Below are 19,814 nucleotides of genomic sequence, written 5' to 3' on the forward strand. Positions count from 1 at the left end.
TTTATGAACGTTGCGGTAGTGATATTTGAACGTTTGAAATGGAGCGTATTCAAACTATTCGGACAACGAATCCATGAATATGGATTTATATTGAAAAGCCGTTATAATAACAAAGAAATTTATTTCTACTATATAGTCGATGACTTTATGAATGTCACTGTGTTTATATAGTTTCAAAATATTGCAACTATTGTTTCTGAACGAATCTGTCAATGTCAAATATTCAAAACTGTCACTCACTGACATATATGCGGGTATTTGAGTTCTCAGAACATAATCTTTTTTCGGGTCATTTAAGTCTTTGATCACATTTGATCATTTTGACAAAATTTAAATTTTTATAGACTTAATATTGGTATGGATGATTTTTATTCAGAATTAACAATTTTCAGAAGACAAAGACTTTCTTTAAACGAGTTCTGGTCAAAAGTTAGTGAACACTTCAGAAGAATTTAAAAACATAACTAAAATGAGTTTCTGATTTATTTTAATTACAGTTATAATTGCGCTGAGGCGTACGACGTTTTCAAAAAAGATTGTAAATCATTAAGTTGTGCGAAAAGCTATTAAAAATCTTATATATTAAAAAAATTGATTTCCATTCCGAGTCCGTTCAGGCGTTCTACCCAACCGATTTGCTTAATTTTTTTTTCAATGAAAGGTATTGATGCACAGATCAGCCATCAACCATCGGATTTCATCTAATTTTCACCATTCTCAAGTTATACTCAAATGCGATTTACCCCTGTACATTACTTATGGGAGTTTTTCACATACACGCGTTCTATCCTCAATATCTCACGTTCTATTCAAGATAGAGACTTCGTTTTGGTTCACACCTTCTTTCTTTTGAGTTTTTGAACACTTAAATCGGTTGAGTTGGAGAGGAGCTAGGCGCGGACATCAATGTGGAGTTATGGATTTTTGTAGGTTTTTGGCAATTTTTCTACATTCAAAGATCTATATCTCCGGTTCTAATATAGCTACAGAGTTCGTTTTTATTTAAGAACACTCGCTGAAACACCTTCTTTCTTTTGAGTTTTTGAACACTTAAATCGGTTGAGTTGGAGAGGAGCTAGGCGCGGACATCAATGTGGAGTTATGGATTTTTGTAGGTTTTTGGCAATTTTTCTACATTCAAAGATCTATATCTCAGGTTCTAATATAGCTACAGAGTTCGTTTTGCTTTAAGAACACTCGCTGAAACACCTTCTTTCTTTTGAGTTTTTGAACACTTAAATCGGTTGAGTTGGAGAAGAGCTAGGCGCGGACATTCTATGTGGAGTTATGGATTTTTGTAGTTTTTTGGCAATTTTTCTACATTCAAAGATCTATATCTCAGGTTCTAATATAGTTACAGAGTTCGTTCTTTTCTATTATAATGATTTCTGATACTTATTTAATGGATTCGATGCGAGCGAAGCCGCGGGTAAAAGCTAGTATGTATTTAAAACAATAAGTAAATAAAATATTCATTTTTCTAATATACTATTTTGCTATTTAAAAAAATTCTCAAGATAATTCAGTCAAAGTTCGACTAAATAACGAGTTTGAAGATGTAAAATACTTTATTTGATAGTCACATATTATAATGCTATTCAAAAATATTGGGTAATTTTCAATGACATACGTTTTTGCGAGTCTCTTGTTTTTTAAACAATTTAGCACACATTTTTGGCATATAAATTTTGCTATACACATCAATTCCTACAGTTTCAGCAATCTTTTGATATCACTTATCGATTCCAATTAAGTATTGAAGAATTCCTCAGAAAAAAAAAACGATAAATGAGTTCTGATTATAATATAAATATATACGACTGTAACGTGGGTTGATAGATTAAAAAATAATATTGGTTGACAGTAATCAAAAACTCGTTAGTAAAATAGTTAGCTTTGGGATATAAAAACTCAAAATATTTACGGAATAACGACGTAAAGACGTTATTTTCTCGTTAAAAGTTTTGTACGAAATTTGTTAATCATTCAAAGATTCCAATGAGAGTTTCCTTACCAAAATTACCTAACTTTATAGCAGAATAGAAAGTAGCTTATTGACTTCCAAGATAATTATGAAATTTTAAAAAGCTTCGATCGTTTTATAAATTACTATGTTTTACTTTATATCAAATTGATGGATTCAATCAAAGTTTTCGTTATGAAAACTGTTGAATTAATAAAAATTAATAATAAATTCTGGAAGCAACGATTTCAACTTTTATTTTTATATTTAAAGAGGGCGAGGAAACTGTTTAATGTTATTTTTATGTAGGAAATGCTTATTTTTTATATCAGAATTTCTATACTGGTACAAAAATAGAGTAATCCCGTAGGCTCTGCACTCACACTTCAAATATAATTAACTGCGTATAAACATATTATATCGATATAGTATTTTTTGTCTATTGTGATGAATTTTTCTAAAATCTTAAGGCTATTTCACAATTCAAGCGGAAAACAGATTAAACGCGAGCACGGCGCGCTCTAAACGTTCTTAAATGTCAAAGATAGTTCAAATTGTTGCCGTGTTAAGTGGCGCTTCGTTGATCACTTTTAAGGTTATGTTCACTAACGAACCAATGTCATATTCGCGTTTATTTCGTACAGCTTTAAATTTTGGGTATATTTTCAACATTTATGTACGTTTAGAGCGCGCGTCATATTCGCTTTCATTTTGTGCGCCGTTTTACATTTAGAAAAATAAAATGTCGAGTTAAAATGTCTTGAAAGATTATTATTAAATGCGTAGAAGTGTATGAATGAAGTCTTCAACTAAATTGAAAAGTCATCAACTCATACTAATAGATGATCCGAAAGGGCTTTTTATTACCAAATTGCAACAAAGTATCGATGAATCAAAAGATTAAAATGGTATATTTGTAGCCTCACAAAAACTATGAGTAAAATATATAAAATTTATTTTTTTCAATAATTTGATTTATGACCACTGCACATTTCTTTCGAACCTTCCGAGAATCTCTCGATACCTAAATAGTTTTTTATATTATCCTTGTATTGATACTGAATGGTAAATTATTTTTGTTAAACAAACAAACTTTCGAAGATCCTTTTCCTTTGTTACACATTCGTTATATTGGTTTATTACTGCTATTTCTGTAAAATAACCCTCTATTGCCATCCCTTTTTTGTGTTCGAGCAATCGTTTGTTTAAGTATATCATACTTATTTTCGAGAAACTTTATAGTCCGGGAGCCAAGTGAAAATTTAGTTAATTGGTGAGATGCGTCTGAGAATTATGTAAACGTGATTAGCTGGCAGGAAAACCTGGTCATCTGAAGCATTTACATAGACAAAAGATGCTTCCGCTTATCTCCTACGTAATAACTTTCAAAGTATAACTGACTTATGTATTTATTCACGGTTAAATATTAGCTATCATCAATAAAATTTTATTTAAGAGGAAATCAATGAAAGTATAATTATTTTTTCATGTTCGAGGTACCATCTGACGTATATTAAACTATAGTATAGTGATATTGAGATTTTTAGCTGGATGGAACTGACCGAGCCGCAGATAACGTTCCCTAGGTTTCATTATACAATTCTCTGATGCATTTTACTAATTATTGCTTAAGAGGAATGTATATTTCTGTTGCTGGCTCACGTGCTACAATATTTAATCTAATTCGACACTTTGGAAAATTTTGAAGTAAAACCAACGTTTGAATTTAAACTTATGATAGATATCTTATTAATTATTTTTTTATTTATTTCAGCTTTCAATAAAACAATGGATCGTCTCCACAAGTACGGAAAGAGTTTAAAAGATTTCAATTACAATAATAAAGAGATCGCTGATGATATTTATTCAGCTATAAATTCCACGCAATTCTTAGGAATTTCGGTAAGTAAATGCTTTCAAAATTTCTTTCTTTGTTGTTTAATAAATAGACCACGGCGACCAAAATACATTCGAGATATATATTAAAAAAAGATGCAAATAAAAACATTTTTAATATTGACGGTTTTTTTATGTCTTTTGGTCAGATTTGCTCGTTTTCTATTCAAGTAATGCCGTTGAGTGAAATGGCAATATATGTAATTAAATTAAGAAAACCGAGTCCTGAAATTTTCCAGAATAAAGTCCTTTCTGAATTATATTTCGGGACTTAATGAAAAAGAGATGAAATTATAGTGAGGAGATGGAGTTTCGGACAAAAATCGAAACACGAGAAGGACTTTTAAACAGAGACGAATATAGTCGAGAAATCGTTTGAGAGAGATGAAAAATTTCGCAGACAAAATCATTTTAATGTCCTATTTATGAAGCCCAATATCATTTATGAAATTGAACGACTTCTACTTTTATCATTATAACCTAATAATATACAAAGTTCAATTCGATTTCAAGTAGAATTATATAAAATGCGTATCGAGATTTTGGAAATCGATTAAAATTGAAATCGGTTTGCATATTTATTGAATTGGTTAAACGGTGGTTAGTAAACCCATCTCGGGAGCCTAACGTTTTTCTAAATAAATTTAATATAATACTATTACTAGAAGGGTAGATGTTTTTTTCTCTAATCTATAGAAAACAATAGAAAATTTATATAGTTATTGGTATCAAATATTGAATTAATGCTTCTAAATGTTTTTGATTTTAGATTTCTTCTGTTTTAAAATAAGTTTTTTTCTCCACCCATCAAAAAATGTTGACATTTTTGTACTATTTTCAGGTGTAAAAGCCATCAATTCCCCTACCGTACAAAATTTTGCTCGTTACTTAGCAAAACTTTTAATCCTAGGACTAAAAGTAATTGCATTTGAGCTCTCTAATTGAAATTTAAAGAAAAAAACATTGTCTCTTACAAACTTAATAAAACAAACTAATTGGGCAACTATATAAAGGTATTTATTTGTTATTTATAGTGATATTGAATGTACAATTGGAACAATTATTGCCAAAACTCAAAGCACCACTGAAATTATCACTAACAATTTTCAAACAATTCAAAATATTTTCATTAATGTTAGAACAACTCAAAATATTCTCCGTAACTGTTGATGAAATATTCGAGGAAATATCTGAACGGGTACTTGTACCTTCTTTGTCAGGTTGCAATATTTTTCTGTCAGTATTCTCTTTGTTGATGCGTGATTCTGCTACCGTACTCGATGTCCAACCTCCATGTCTTTTAAGACAAGTGAGGTCACCGCCACCATCAATAAGAAGTGTAGCAGATGTTCTTCTTAGCGAATGTCCAGTGTACTCCTTCCGATTTTCTAACTTCAAAAATTTTGCAATTTCTTGCGGCACGGCACTAATTTTGTGAATACCATCAATCATTCTTTGACACTCCAAAAATAAACGACGTTTCTGTATATTTGATGGCCGTAGTTCAACATATTTTCGAAATAAACGCAAATAATAATCGCCTATAATGGTAAACAAACGAGGTTTCTTGTTTTTTGTCTGCAAAATTTTTACGACCAGGACCGAGTCCATATCCTCAATGTCATCAATTTCCAAATGAACTAGTTCGTCACAACGCATAGCCCCTCCAATTCCTAATACTAGAACAACCTTTATCATCAAATATGAATTATCAGGTGCCATATCCAGGAACCGATCCACTTCCTCCTTTGTAAAAACCCTAGACTTTTTATGTATATATCCATCACTTTGCCTTTTTAACAATGCTCGTAATTTTGAATATTTACTAATATCCACACCATTTTTGATATCCAGTGTGGATCGCAACATTGAATACTGTGACCAAAGAGTGGATGGCTTGACGGTCTTCGTTAAATTTGAGAAATACACCATAAGAACACTCTCCGCATAGTTTTGCACATTTTTTTCTTTACACCAATCCATGAATCGCTGATATGCAAGTGCATAAACTTGGCGAGATTTGGGTGGCAAAAGATATACTGCTTCGGCACTTTCCAATATATCCGCAGGTATGTTTTCATCGTGTTCGGGATTCATTTTGAAAACAGCCGAAAAACTACTACAAAAATTATATGATTGGTACGTCTACTGACGTCTATTTGACAATCGATATTTAGCAACAATACCAGATATCCATGACTACCGACTTGGTATCGCTGTTATCAAATTTATTACCAAATTATTAACGATTTTTGAATAAAACTAATTTTATGTTAATTTTGACTTGGTTGGAGAAAAAATAGTATATATCATACGGACTAAAAGTGCCTAATATGCACTTTTAATCCTTATAATATAATATACTATTTTTTTTAATAATTTTTGAGAAATCAAAATATTTTGACAAAGACTGAAGTTATGTCGAAACGTCAACTTTTTATCAATCTTTTAAAAAATCTAATATTATACCTGTACACCTATTGTTTCTAATTTCTACACTAGTATATATTATCGTAATTTGTAATAATCCTGATTTGAAAATAAGCTATCGTGAAACTAGCTGAGCGACTGAAATTTATGTTGTAAAAAATAACGATACAATATACAATACAATATAAATAAATTATGATACCGCCACCGAAAAAACAAATCAGATGTCTTCTGCCAACATCAAACTACCATATTTCTTCATATTTTCCAAAAAGCGTTTGTTAACGGCTGAAAGATGGAATTCCTGCAAAGTTCGCTCGACCGAGTGACGTTCTTTCAGAAATGAATCTTCCCAACTCGTTTTATTTTTAGTAACTTTTGTTACTTTACCAGCGCGAAAAAACGTGAACTGTTTCAATAAAACCTACCATTTTTGATACACCATAATTTTGTTTTGATAACTCAGTCCAACCTCGAGCACTGATCAATAAGCTCCAGGTTATAACTAAGTTCTTTGTTTGAAAAATCCTCCCATTCCTCGTATAAATAGCTTCTACGTAAATTAATTTATTGTCACTTAAATAATAAAAAGAGCATCGATTAAATTTGAATAGAAAACTACAAGGTTATACGTGCAGAAAGAAGAAGAATCATATTATTCGTCAAAACTCCTTTTATATATATTTTCTTTTTATCCATTCGCTCTCGTTTACGTAACAGGAAATTCGAAATTTCATTTAATATCCATTGGAGTATACTTAACAAAAACATCCCAGCAAGTTGCCAAGAGAAAATTTCATAACTCGCGTTATGTATATATACAATGAAAAGATGGTGGTTTCAAAAGGTGGTGCAGGAATTTATCTTTTCATGAAGCAATCTTTTTATAACTTCCATTTTTGTTAAAGAGAAGTTACATCATCTCGTTTGCATTAGGTATCGGACTCGTACAGATAACAGATAAAACATTATTTTCATTTTATTCGTCTATATATAATATTATTTCGACGTTTCTTGGTAAGGTATTTATCACTATATACATGACAAACCGTTTTTTATTCGATATTGATATTTTTGATTCACATAATTTATCAAATTCCACCCAATTTGATTACATTCCAATTTAAGACCACATAAAAACTACAATATAACGAGTGAAGAATGTTTCTGGCGCCGAAATTATATAAAGGATGTCCCTAAATTAATTTTTTGAAATATTACACGTAATTTTTACGTGACAAAAAACTTTATTGACAAATATATATTCTATTGTGTGAAATTTCGTCATATTTTCTTTTCCGGTCATCCTTAACGTCAATTTTTCAAATAGCCTCATAAATCCCAATGTTGCTTATATAAAAAATTAAGGCCATAAAGACCATTTATTAGAATTAAGCCGATTACATGTGCGAGGACAAATGTTGAGAAAACCTGGGAAGACTAAATGAACTTTTTGTTGCAGGGTTTTGTGGCGTTCAGCTCACAGGGCGACAGGATCGCGTTGACTCAGATAGAGCAAGTGATAAACGGCAGTTACGTTGTCCTGGGATATTACGATACCCAAGCCGACAATCTCACATGGTTCGGCAGGGAAGTTTGGCGAGGTAAGCGACTCACTATATGAATTCGGTTTGAATACGACATCGTTCAAAAACTTTATAATATAGTCGCGTCAATGAATACATAAAACAGGTAATCTTCGAAAGTCCTCAAGAACAGCTCCGATTTTGATGCTTTTTTTTTAATTTTGTTTTTTCATATTCTTTAAAATCAGAAACCTCTTGAAGTGGGGACGGAACTATTTATCTTGTTTAAACAATATCTGTGATATTTATGCACAAAAAAAATTTCTACTATACAATATCCATTAAAAACTTGTAAATATATTAATGAATGTTATAAACAATTACCTATAAGTTTGTCCTGTGTAGTAATGACATGGAATTAATTTGTGGACCAAAATATAAATTTTTTAATCACCATTGAAAATTCATTATTTTATATACAAAAAAAGTACATTTAATTTTCATTCTCATTTCGCGTTTCGGAGACTTCTTCATCTTCTTCAAGTGGTGGGTGGTTACTGCAGTCATTTCCACTTAAAACTATGCAGGCTGACGAGCAATGCAGACCACTTTTTCTGCAGCCACGCGCTGAACCGCATCCTGTTTTGCACTCGCTGAATTAATCCTCAAAAGAAGAAACGAGAAGATTCATCTCTTTTATTAACAACAGAAATATTCTGGCGTTGCTTGACTTTTCTTTCAGCAAATAATGATTCAGTGCAAATAAAACAATTTTGGTCCCAATCAAAAGAGGAATTTCGAAGATTTGTTAACTTCAATTTGGGTGGGCTAAGAAATTCTTTTTCACAAAGTTTTCTTATTTCAGCTGAAACACTTTTACGCTCTGTAAAGCGTTTTCGACAACTAGAATGAACAAATACTTTTTTTCCGCTATTGAGAAAATTAAGAAGCTCGTTAGTTTTCTAATGTATTACTGTTGTTCTAAATATTAGCAGTCCCCGAGTCACTTCAGGCAATTTTTCCTGAACTTGTTGAGGTACTTGGAACATTTATATTTTCACCTAGTTCGCAAATACAGCAAACGTTCTCTGTAGAATCTACAGCGTCTTGTTCTTCCTCCTATAAAAATAAGTATTTAAACAATTCAGAATTTAAAAAACTTTTACTGACATTATAGAAAGTTATGGATAGGATTTATATATTTCAACTTGAAATAAATACTCAGTGATATTCATATATATATTGATTCACTATGAATCTTTTATTTTTATAATCACTTTTCGAGAAGAGTCGTCACAGGACAGAGTTTAGTCGCAGACTAACTATTTAAGGATATATTTCATTTCAAGGTCCAACTCTAGACTATATTGAGTGAAACACAGGTTTTCTTAAACAAAGACCATAGTGCTTGGTTGTACTTTTGGTATAAAATCAAGCCTATGGCCCCTTTCACACCAAACGAATCCGAATCAATCTGGATCACTCCGAATCAAGTTGAATCTGATTCGTCATCTCCACTCTTTCACACCAGCTAAATCAACCTGAATCTATAAAAATCCTTTCATCTTCTTTTTGTTTTCCTTCTTTTAGTTGCTTTTGAGCTATCATCATGGACGCAGTTGTTTTAAATGCAATAGTGTTTTTTATCACTGGCGTCATAAATCGCACTATTTTCTGGTTGTTGATTCAAGACTGACCGGACGAGGAATCTGACAGGTTGAATCAAGTGCGACCTCGAATCAAACCTGATTGAACCGGATTCGTCCGGTCTGAAGGCGGTAAAAGAGTCCCTTCGTATTTAAACGGAGCGCTCGAAGCCGAATCTTAGTCAATCAGATTCAGCTTGATTCGGTATGATTCTGATTGATTCGGATTCGTTTGAAGTGAAAAGGCATTATACCGGCCTTTCATTCAAACTGCACCAATGTGTCTTAAATGTGTTTTATAAAAAACTTATAAGCAATAAATTAAAATATAACAGTCCTTTTAAATAAATATTTTTAAGAACCAAAAATATATAAAAATGTTTAAAAACTAGAATTTATTTTTGCTCAGAGTCCAACAGACATCATTAATATTTTTTAATGGATTCATCAGTAAATTAAAAGAATTTTTAAGAGAATATAAATTATATTTATATGTATTAACTTATAAATAAATACCTTCTGCTGATATACACTATTCACTCCGATAAAAATTATTATTATTATAAAAAATTCACACTGATAATAATTCACTGTAAGTAAAAAAAATTAATAATTGAAACTTGACGAAGCGTGCAGTTACTTCAAAGAGTAAATGAATACTGAGTAAAGTAAGCAGTAAAAATATAAAACTAGTCAAACATCTGCTCTCAGACCTTGAATTCTTACATCAGGTAGGGACTACCTAAACAACAAAAAAGTCAATTTCTATTGTACGAATAGTACCTATACCTCACAAAACTTTCCAATGCAACGTTAAATCTTATATATTAAAAAAATTGATGATTTTCATTCCGAGTCCGTTCAGGCGTTCTACCCAACCGATTTGCTTAATTTTTTTTTTCAATGAAAGGTATTGATGCACAGATCAGCCATTAACCATCGGATTTCATCTAATTTTCACCATTCTCAAGTTATACTCAAATGCGATTTACCCCTGTACATTACTTATGGGAGTTTTTCACATACACGCGTTCTATCCTCAATATCTCAGGTTCTATTCAAGATAGAGACTTCGTTTTGGTTTAAGAACACTCGCTGAAACACCTTCTTTCTTTTGAGCTTTTGGACACTTAAATCGGTTGAGTTGCAGAGGAGCTAGGCGCGGACATACAATGTGGAGTTATGGATTTTTGTAGGTTTTTAGCAATTTTTCTACATTCAAACATCTATATCTCAGGTTCTAATATAGCTACAGAGTTGGTTTTGGTTTAAGATCGCTCGCTGAAACACCTTCTTTCTTTTGAGATTTTGTACACTTAAATCGGTTGAGTTGCAGAGGAGCTAGGCGTGGACTTTCAATGTGGAATTAAGGATTTTTGTAGGTTTTTGGCAATTTTTCTACATTCAAACATCTATATCTCAGGTTCTAATATAGCTACAGAGTTCGTTTTGGTTTAAGAACACTTGCTGAAACACCTTCTTTCTTTTGAGTTTTTGAACACTTGAATCGGTTAAGTTGGAGAGGAGCTAGGCGCGGACTTTCAATGTGGAGTTAAGGATTTTTGTAGGTTTTTGGAAATTTTTCTACATTCAAACATCTATATCTCAGGTTCTATTCAAGATAGAGACTTTGTTTTGATTTAAGAGCACTTGCTGAAACATTCTCTTTCTTTTGAGTTTTTGAACACTTAAATCGGTTGAGTTGCAGAGGAGTTATGGATTTTTGTAGGTTTTTGGCAATTTTCTACGTTCAAAGATCTATATCTCCGGTTATAATATAGCTACAGAGTTTGTTATTTTCTATTATAATGATTTCTGATTCTTATTTAATGGATTCGATGCGAGCGAAGCCGCAGGTAAAAGCTAGTATTATATTATATATGTATATATGTATATATGTATGCTGTTACGAATGCGCTGGTTCTTTAGCTAAATAATTCTATTTAGAAAATTGGTAAAGAAAATCGCCTTGATATGACTTGACATATGTATTAGTGAAAAAAAGTAACATCGGAAATAATATTAAGAAAAATATACTCAAGAGATCCTCGTCCACATATGTGTAAGCAAAAAGAAGTATTTGTAGCGTATACAAGTAACACATAAATGTTTTTTTTTTATTTTAATATTGTTAAAAACTTTTTTGTAACAACTATTTGTTACAATAAGATTAATATATGGAGATTTTTTTACAAAAAAATAGAGACCAAACTGAATTTTTTATATAAATGTCGTTGATATTATTTAAAAAATATAAAGTGGTCCGTCCCCGGTTTTTGATTTTAAATAATATAAAAAAACTACTTCAATAAAAGGTTTGTAAGCTAAGATATTCATAATAAAAGTTCCGAATTCCAAATTTGTATTTGAAAGATCAAAAATATAAGTTTAATACATGTGAAGCCAATCAATCAATATATTAGATTATTGAATTCACAAAAATATTATTTGATTAGCAGTAAATATATTTCAATGTAAAATGGAGTTATCGATTTTATATTATGTTCGTTATGATCCCTTTTACGAAGTCGAATACTAAATTACGGTCATTTAACCGAAAAAAGATCATAACATGATGGAATATAAAAAGTTTGATATCATCAGGATTTACTTTTTGCTATCTTTCAATGATAACAATTTCAAGCTTACTTTATTCCGATTCTAACTCACTTTGATTCCAGAAAAAACTTTTATGGTCCTTATCTATTGATCTTATTGGTGGTTTGATATTTTTCTATAATATGTACGACGTCTTTTTTTCCTAAACTTTAATAAAATGTAGCAAAAGTATTTTTTGAGAAGAGTCTAATTGAGTCTAGTTTTTATTGAAAAGAGAAAAAACTATACAATAAAACGATCGATAATTGCATCCTACTTTTATTACCAAATATATTTATATAAATTTTTAGAATTGTATTAGAATTAAAATACGGTATAAGTAACGAATAAATTCATTCATTCACAAAAATTATCGCATCACTCATTATTTTTTAAATATTTTAAATGTGTTGCCTGCTTTTCGAATTTTATTATTATTACGAATTTAAACACCAATAGATACGCCTTTTGCAACATTTGTTTTATATCAGTTTTATCTACAGAGGACAAAAAGTTTGATTTACCAAAACGTAGAAAATATCAAAAAAATTTTACAAAACATATATACAAAAAAATGAACGGTGCTTAAACTAAAACCAGCCAATGAATTTCTAATAGCGTGTATTGCCGCCCCTCGCTCTAATTACAGCTTCCATTCGTCTTGGAAGGCTTCTGAACAAGTTCTGGACGTATCCTTGCGGCAGAAGCTAAAAAGAAAATTCTGAAGATCATCTACTGTTTTTATTGGTGCCGGATATTGCTGAACTTGCCATCCTATATGGTCCCAGACATGCTCTATTGGGTTAAGGTCCGGGTTACGTGCAGGCCAATTCAGGGTGGGTATCTCGACCTCTTCTAAGTACTGCCGAATCCTTCTAGCAGCGTGTGGACGTGCATTAGCACAGAGTTCTCATTGATATGAGGCATATAGGGCACTACATGTAAATTGGTTATGTATCTGTCAGCATTTAGTCTTCCATCATTCACTGGTACTAACTGGTGCGACCCTCGAAAGAAATTCCTCCCCAAAACATGATAGAGCCACCGCCAAAGCTTTCAGTTTGACAAAAATTAACCTGATCGTGCCGTTCACCACGTCGCCTATATACCGATACGCGCCTATCTGATGAAAATATACAAAATCTTGATTCATCCGTGAATAAAATATTGGACCAATTTTGAATATTCCAATTAGCGTGTTCTCGAGCAAATTCCAATTTTGCTACTCGATGTTCTCTGGTAAAACGTGGACCTCTAGCTGGCACTCTGGCACTGCTTCTCTCAGCCTATTTCGAACTGTTTGTAGGCTTATTCGGACATTACGAGCAGCCAACAGATCTGTTTGCAGCCTTCGAGCGGTGGTATGCCTAATTCTTAACGCCGTTAACCTCAAATAACGATCATCTACTACCGAAGTTATCCTTCCGCTGCCTTGTCCGGGTCTTCTGGTTAGCTTTGGTGCTTTGTTGAACTCCAATTACCCCGGCGACGTATCTTTGACTGCGGTCATCTTGTATGAGCGCGATGATTCTAGCGGCTTCTTCATTCGTCACATGTCTTGTTAAACGTTGAGGCACATCTATTATTAACAAAATAAATTCAAATTTTCACGATACAATAACACAATTTGCTTAGAAAGTTCTCGATCTCAATGCATTCTCCAAGACAGAAATGATTTACTCGAGCATTTTTGCTTCCAAAAAAGTTTGTAAGAAATTGTGATATTTTTTTGCCCGTGTTAATAAGAAACCAGAAATATCTATTAAGTTGATACATATACAGATTGTATCAAAAAACTAAAATTAAGTATCAAAAATATCTTTGTGGGGTGTATATGTTACAGGAAAAGGGGATTCTCCAGTAAGAGTTAACTCTTCCTAGATAAAGTCGACTCTTACTGGACATTTTAGTAAAAGTTGATTAAAAGGGAAAAGTGATAAATTTTGAACAACATTTACTAGACAGAGTTGACTAGACCTAGGGAAAGTATACTCTTACTGCCTTGAGTTAGTAAAAGTTGACTTTTTGCTTGGGGAAAACCGATTTGGTCTTGGTAAAGTCGACTCTTACTGATATTTTCAGGAAAAATTTACTTTGGAAGCCGGGCGTTCTAGATTTAGCTTTTCTCGAAACACTTGTTCCATGGAGTCTGGCATAATTATTACACTCTGAAAGTGATTATTAAAATTTAAAGACACACTGAAAGTGATTATTAAAATTTAAAGACACACTGAAATTAATTGTAGTCCAGAAAACGAAGCGAAAAAGCTTTTGTATTGAATTAATTGCAAGACTAGCAAGGCATCAATTTTTAAAAACATATCATGGAAACAGAAACAGTGAATGATCTGGAAAAATCGATTAAAAATAAAATAGTATCTGTAAATGGATTATTCGATACTTAGGAAACATTTCAAACTTAAACAAATAACACTTCTGGAATCTATAGATAACAAAATATTACTTTTCCGGTTTATCTTTGCCTTGAGCGGCATCTAAACTATGAATGAAAGAAAAAACAGATTCCGACTCGTTTTTTGGCAGTCCAATTAACGTAAGATCGCTCAAATTCGGAGAATCACGACACACATTAAGTAAATAACTTTAAACTATTTTGTTTACTGGGCTATTAATGAAGTTTTATAACAAACTGCAACTAATTATTGAAATATAAACACTTACTGAATCCTTGGTAGCTGTTGTTAATAGCATCAAATAGACACGTGAACGGGAAGACAACGGTACAGACAGTAAACAATTAGAGCTGGAATAAACATAAAAAAACAAAGATATGCACGCGCAGTTATATGAGAAGAGCAACATCTCGGAATAAACTTTTACTAAACCACAGTAGGTATAGTTAACTCTTCCAAGGTAAAGTTGATCTGTTTATTCTCATCCAACTTTTAATAAAAGTTGGATGAGAAGTAAGAGTTAACTCTTCCTAGGCAGAGTCAACTCTCCCTAACAATCTACTTTTCCTGTAACATATATAAAATATAGATCTAGAGGTACGTCCAGGAATTGGATACCTTTCATAAAATAATAAAATAATCTTTTAGTATTTTTTAAATTTTTGTTGTTTAGTCCAGTGTTACAGATGAAAGTAGTAAAACAACAATCAATAATCACGTTTTTTTGATCCAATTTATACCAATTTAAAAAATTAGATTAGATCGTTGCTCAAATCGGTCATGATCACTTTATTATATGCATTATTTTATTCTGTATAATTTCATTTTTTAAAAGATTTACACATTTGTTGGGACCCTCGTCAATTTCTATTTGTCCTTTCCGGATTTCGAAAGGATATTAACTAGGATAAGGATAATTTGAGACGAGCATAGATGTCAGGTCCGAATTTCTATAGAATGTCGACAATACCATGGATTAAACGAGAGTTAACATTTTATCACAGCGTAGTGATACAAAAATTCCAATTTGAATATATGGTGGTTCATCAATAATATCGACGTTTTTGTAAAAATATTACGATGAAATCGAAGCAAACCAAAATATTTAATCACGTAATTTTTCTATAAATAATACAAAAAATTGGGAGGGTACATATAACTCCAAGAAAGCTTCTTCTATTATTAATAATATTTTGAGCAGCTATGATCCGTTATCCAGTAAATCTTATCAAGATCATAGTAATTAAATACCTATCAACAAAAGAACTCCCAAAAAACATTTATCAATGGAAATAATTGAATTTTTAATCTGAACATTCTGTAGCACAAACAATATGTATTTGATTCAAATACTAAATAATATGACTGTGATACTATATGTCAGTAATGAAATAAATCTTTTTGGTAGATTTAAGGACGTCATAAACCGAACATTTTATTCCGTTTTCTTCAACAAATGCATTATATACTTTATCAAAAACGAATCCTTACGTTTCTTGCATATCAAAATAAATTTACTTAGAACTTAGTGGAATTTTTAATGAATGTTCAAAGCACAAGATATTTCCTATCCAATTTTGGGTTATTACTTACAATATTTATTATTTATAAATCCTTAAGACCGAAACAATGTTTTTACGAGGATTACGATTAAGATTTACGAAATAATTTTGTATAGGACGTTATTGAATAAAACTTTTTACTTATTTTGTTAGCTTAGATATTTATTATTGCATCTTGGTATTCATTCCTTTCCGTTTAAATTTATGGTACATTCGATTTTACGAAAACGAATCATGAGACAATGTAGAAAAAAATTGATTTTTCCAATTCTTCTTGGTTGATGGGGGTATTTTTTTCTATCAAAAATTCTATTATAATAATAAAACAAGAATCTTTTTATTCGATTATATTTCTCACTCATCATAAAATACGGGGCTAAACCTTATAGCCATAATATTCCTTTGATATCTAATTTGCATTTTCTCTATTGGCGTTAATTTTGTTTCAAGGAGCTATCGTGTCGAAGATAATGCGTTTATTTAATCAGGTTTACTGTTCCTCGACGATATTTACATAAACCAATTCAGAAAGTTTATCTTAGCATCATTTAGAGTGAGCACTTGGATTCTACTAGGATGTTTTCATACAAAAAAAGTGTGATTCTGTTATTCTACAAATGATAACTATTTTATATCAACGTATTTAGGAAGTATCCATCAAAAATTTATGGCTGAATATCACATTTTTATCGTATTTCATTGTGGATACGATGTAATAAAACGAGGTTTCAAATTACTTACGATCTAAAATGCAAGCTTTCATTTTTGAATGTCTTTTCTAGCAAACATTTAAAGAAATGTACCCATATCAGTTTTTGCGCATATTACAAAAAATTAAACAAAAAATTCCCTATACAAATTTTTTTATCTCATACACGCGGAATATTTTTCACTGTTAATCATGATTTGGTTAATTTATATTTAGTTACTGAGGTACTTTTTAGATTTGGTAGGTATGCCCAGAAACAAAAAAAATTGGAAAATATCGAATTTTAATGCAAATGCGTCAAAAATTGTATAAAAACATATTAAACACCTCCCCTCCCCCACTTTTCAAGTTAATTTCAATAATGTGCGACAGTTTTTAATTACTTTTTATCCTCAAAACGAAACTGAAACTATTAGATAGTAATATTATAGTTTAATATTATAATAATTACTCTTATTGAATGCTTTATATGAACTGAAAATCCGTTGGGCAATCTCTCAAACTTCCTGCGCGATTTTAGACGAAAACACAAGATTCGTGAATCAGTATTAAAAGAATCACCTCGGGGAATATCCACCTGAGTTCCTTTTTAGATAAGAGACTACAAAGAAATTTAAATCGCCCACAAAAATCTTACCGTTTCATAAAATATATTTAACGTTTTTTAATATTTGTATTCCACCGAAATATCTATATAAATAACCAAATGTTAATTAAACCATTTATCAAATTATCTCTCCGTTTTATTGAATATTTAACTTTCTCCCATCCATTCTCCATCTACATAAATATACAGTTTGCAGCTTGTGTCACTGATGACATAGTGCTAATTACATCTTAGCCACGGCTGCGAAGTTATAAGTTATTAACTTTTAATGACGCATCAGCGTCAAGTGAAGTAAGTCCGTTGTAATAAGGAAATGGAAACAACAAGTGATAGATAATCGTTTATTTTTCATTAAAAGACTTTTTTCTACGACCGTGCGTCGTTTAACCCACTTTCCCGCACGCATTTTAGTTTTGAAAGTGTCACTTTCCCGCACTAATGCGGAAAAGTAAAATTATGCAAATTTTTACCTTATTAGATAGTTTTTTGCTTCGGAGGTTATAACTATTGTTACTACAGGTAAATAAATATTTACGAAATAGTCCATCAAATAAAATTTAAGCCTTTTCTAGCTTTTTGTAGCATTTTTAATTTTTTGAAAATATAAAATAATACAGATATTTTTATATAACCATGTAATTGTTACTAAAACAACAAAGTTGTTCAAAACGTCTTTGAAGTGACCGAATAAGTGCAATCTTCTTCTAAATTAAACCACATTAAACCGAATCCGATATAATAATATTAATGGATTCATCCGACGAAGAACTTCCCGAAGCCATTTTGAAGGCTGCAAATGAAACTAATTCCGAGCTGTTACCTGCCAAATGACTTAAAACCGTTGCCGTCACCGTCATCTTTATGCGACCTGCAACCGATGCCATTCTCATCGACGTCATCTACCTTCCAGTTGAAACCAAATAACTCCACTGGACCGGCAATTCTTACTAGTCTACAGAATACAACAAATTGTGTTTTCAATATAAATATTTATAATAATTAGTAGTTTTTAGTTAAAGTTTTGTATATTATTTTGTTTGTTGGAATAAAATAATTTTAGAAAAATGGGTTGGTATACTTTTTGTATATACGGTCGTAGAAAAAATAATGTTCCTAACTTATGCGTAAAGTGTCTTTCCCGCACTTGACCGCTTGCCCGAACTCCGCTCCGCGTCGTTCGGGACAACTGCAGTCGCGTGCGGGAAAGTATCACTTTCCGCACTTGTTAGGAAAATAACTATTTTCTACGACCGTGCGTTTTAACCCACTTTCCCGCACGTACTTTAGTTTTGCAAAATTTGACCTTATTAGATAGTTTTTTACTTCGGAGGTTATAACTATTGTTACTACAGGTAAATAAATATTTACAACATAGTCCATCAAATAAAATTTACCATATACATTCTTCAAAGGAGTGTCACAAAACAACTATAAAACCACCCGGGTTTGACATCAGTTGCTGTGACAACCCGGGTGTGTAATTGTTATTAAAACGTCAAAGTTGTTCAAAAAGTCTTGGAAGTGACCGAATAAGTGCAATCTTCTTCTAAATTAAACCACATTAAACCCAATCCGATACAATAATATTAATGGATTCATCCGATGAAGAACTTCCCGAAGTCATTTTGAGGGCTGCAAATGAAGCTGATTCCGAGCTGTTACTTGCAAAATCCAGACTAAGGTATGAGAAGAAATACGCGACCATTTTCTTACATGGTGTAAGGAAAAAGGCACCAAAACTTATAAGGAAGAGTTATTTCTGGCGTATTTTTCAGACCTAAGTAAGGTTTTGATAAAACAAAATTTGGATATAAGCTAACAAAAAAATATTGGTTTTCGAGTACAGAAAGCGCAAGTTTTTACCAAAGAAGATATATCCAGGGCTATGCTGGCTCCCGACGAGGTATACCTGATGATTAAAGTGAGTACCATTTTTGTACTGGCTGGCGCTCTCCACAGATCCGAACTTGTAAATATCACTGTCGACCACATTCAAGATAAAGGCAATCTAATTTGTTTTATCTGAAGAAATAAATGATGGAACCTATTTGATGCTGTACAAAAAGTACGCAAATTTACGACCACCTACCACTCCACACCGCCGATTTTTTATTCATTATAAGAATGGGAAATGGTCAGTTCAATGCGTTGGCGTGAACACTTTTGATAAGATGCCAGCAGAGATTGCTGCATATTTACGCCTACCTAATTCGGAACCTTATACAGGACACAGTTTCAGACGTTCTTCGGCAACGTTCCTAGCAGACTCCGGCAAAGAAATAACCAACCTAAAGCGCCTCGGTGGCTGGAAGTGTACTACTGTCGCTGAGGGCTATTTGGAGGACTCCGAGAATCAGAAGAAAAACATATCAAATAAAATTCTCTGTACTACAAATGACTTAAAACCGTTGCCGTCATCGTCATCTTTATGCGACCTGCAACCGATGCCATCCTCACCGACGT

General features: G+C 31.9%; 1 protein-coding gene across 2 annotated transcripts in view; it reads left to right on the forward strand.

Annotated features, from left to right (window-relative positions):
* LOC130900886 (gamma-aminobutyric acid type B receptor subunit 1) overlaps positions 1-19,814 on the forward strand; it is a 103,778-nt gene that overhangs the window by 68,869 nt on the left and 15,095 nt on the right. For both annotated transcript variants that reach the window (XM_057811814.1, XM_057811813.1), the window contains exons 7-8: positions 3,738-3,865; positions 7,752-7,893. In XM_057811814.1, coding sequence (XP_057667797.1) covers positions 3,738-3,865; positions 7,752-7,893 — 270 coding nt within the window. The remainder of the gene's footprint in view (positions 1-3,737; positions 3,866-7,751; positions 7,894-19,814) is intronic.

This window comes from Diorhabda carinulata, chromosome X (assembly GCF_026250575.1).
Source record: "Diorhabda carinulata isolate Delta chromosome X, icDioCari1.1, whole genome shotgun sequence".
NCBI classification, from domain to species: Eukaryota; Metazoa; Arthropoda; class Insecta; order Coleoptera; family Chrysomelidae; genus Diorhabda; species Diorhabda carinulata.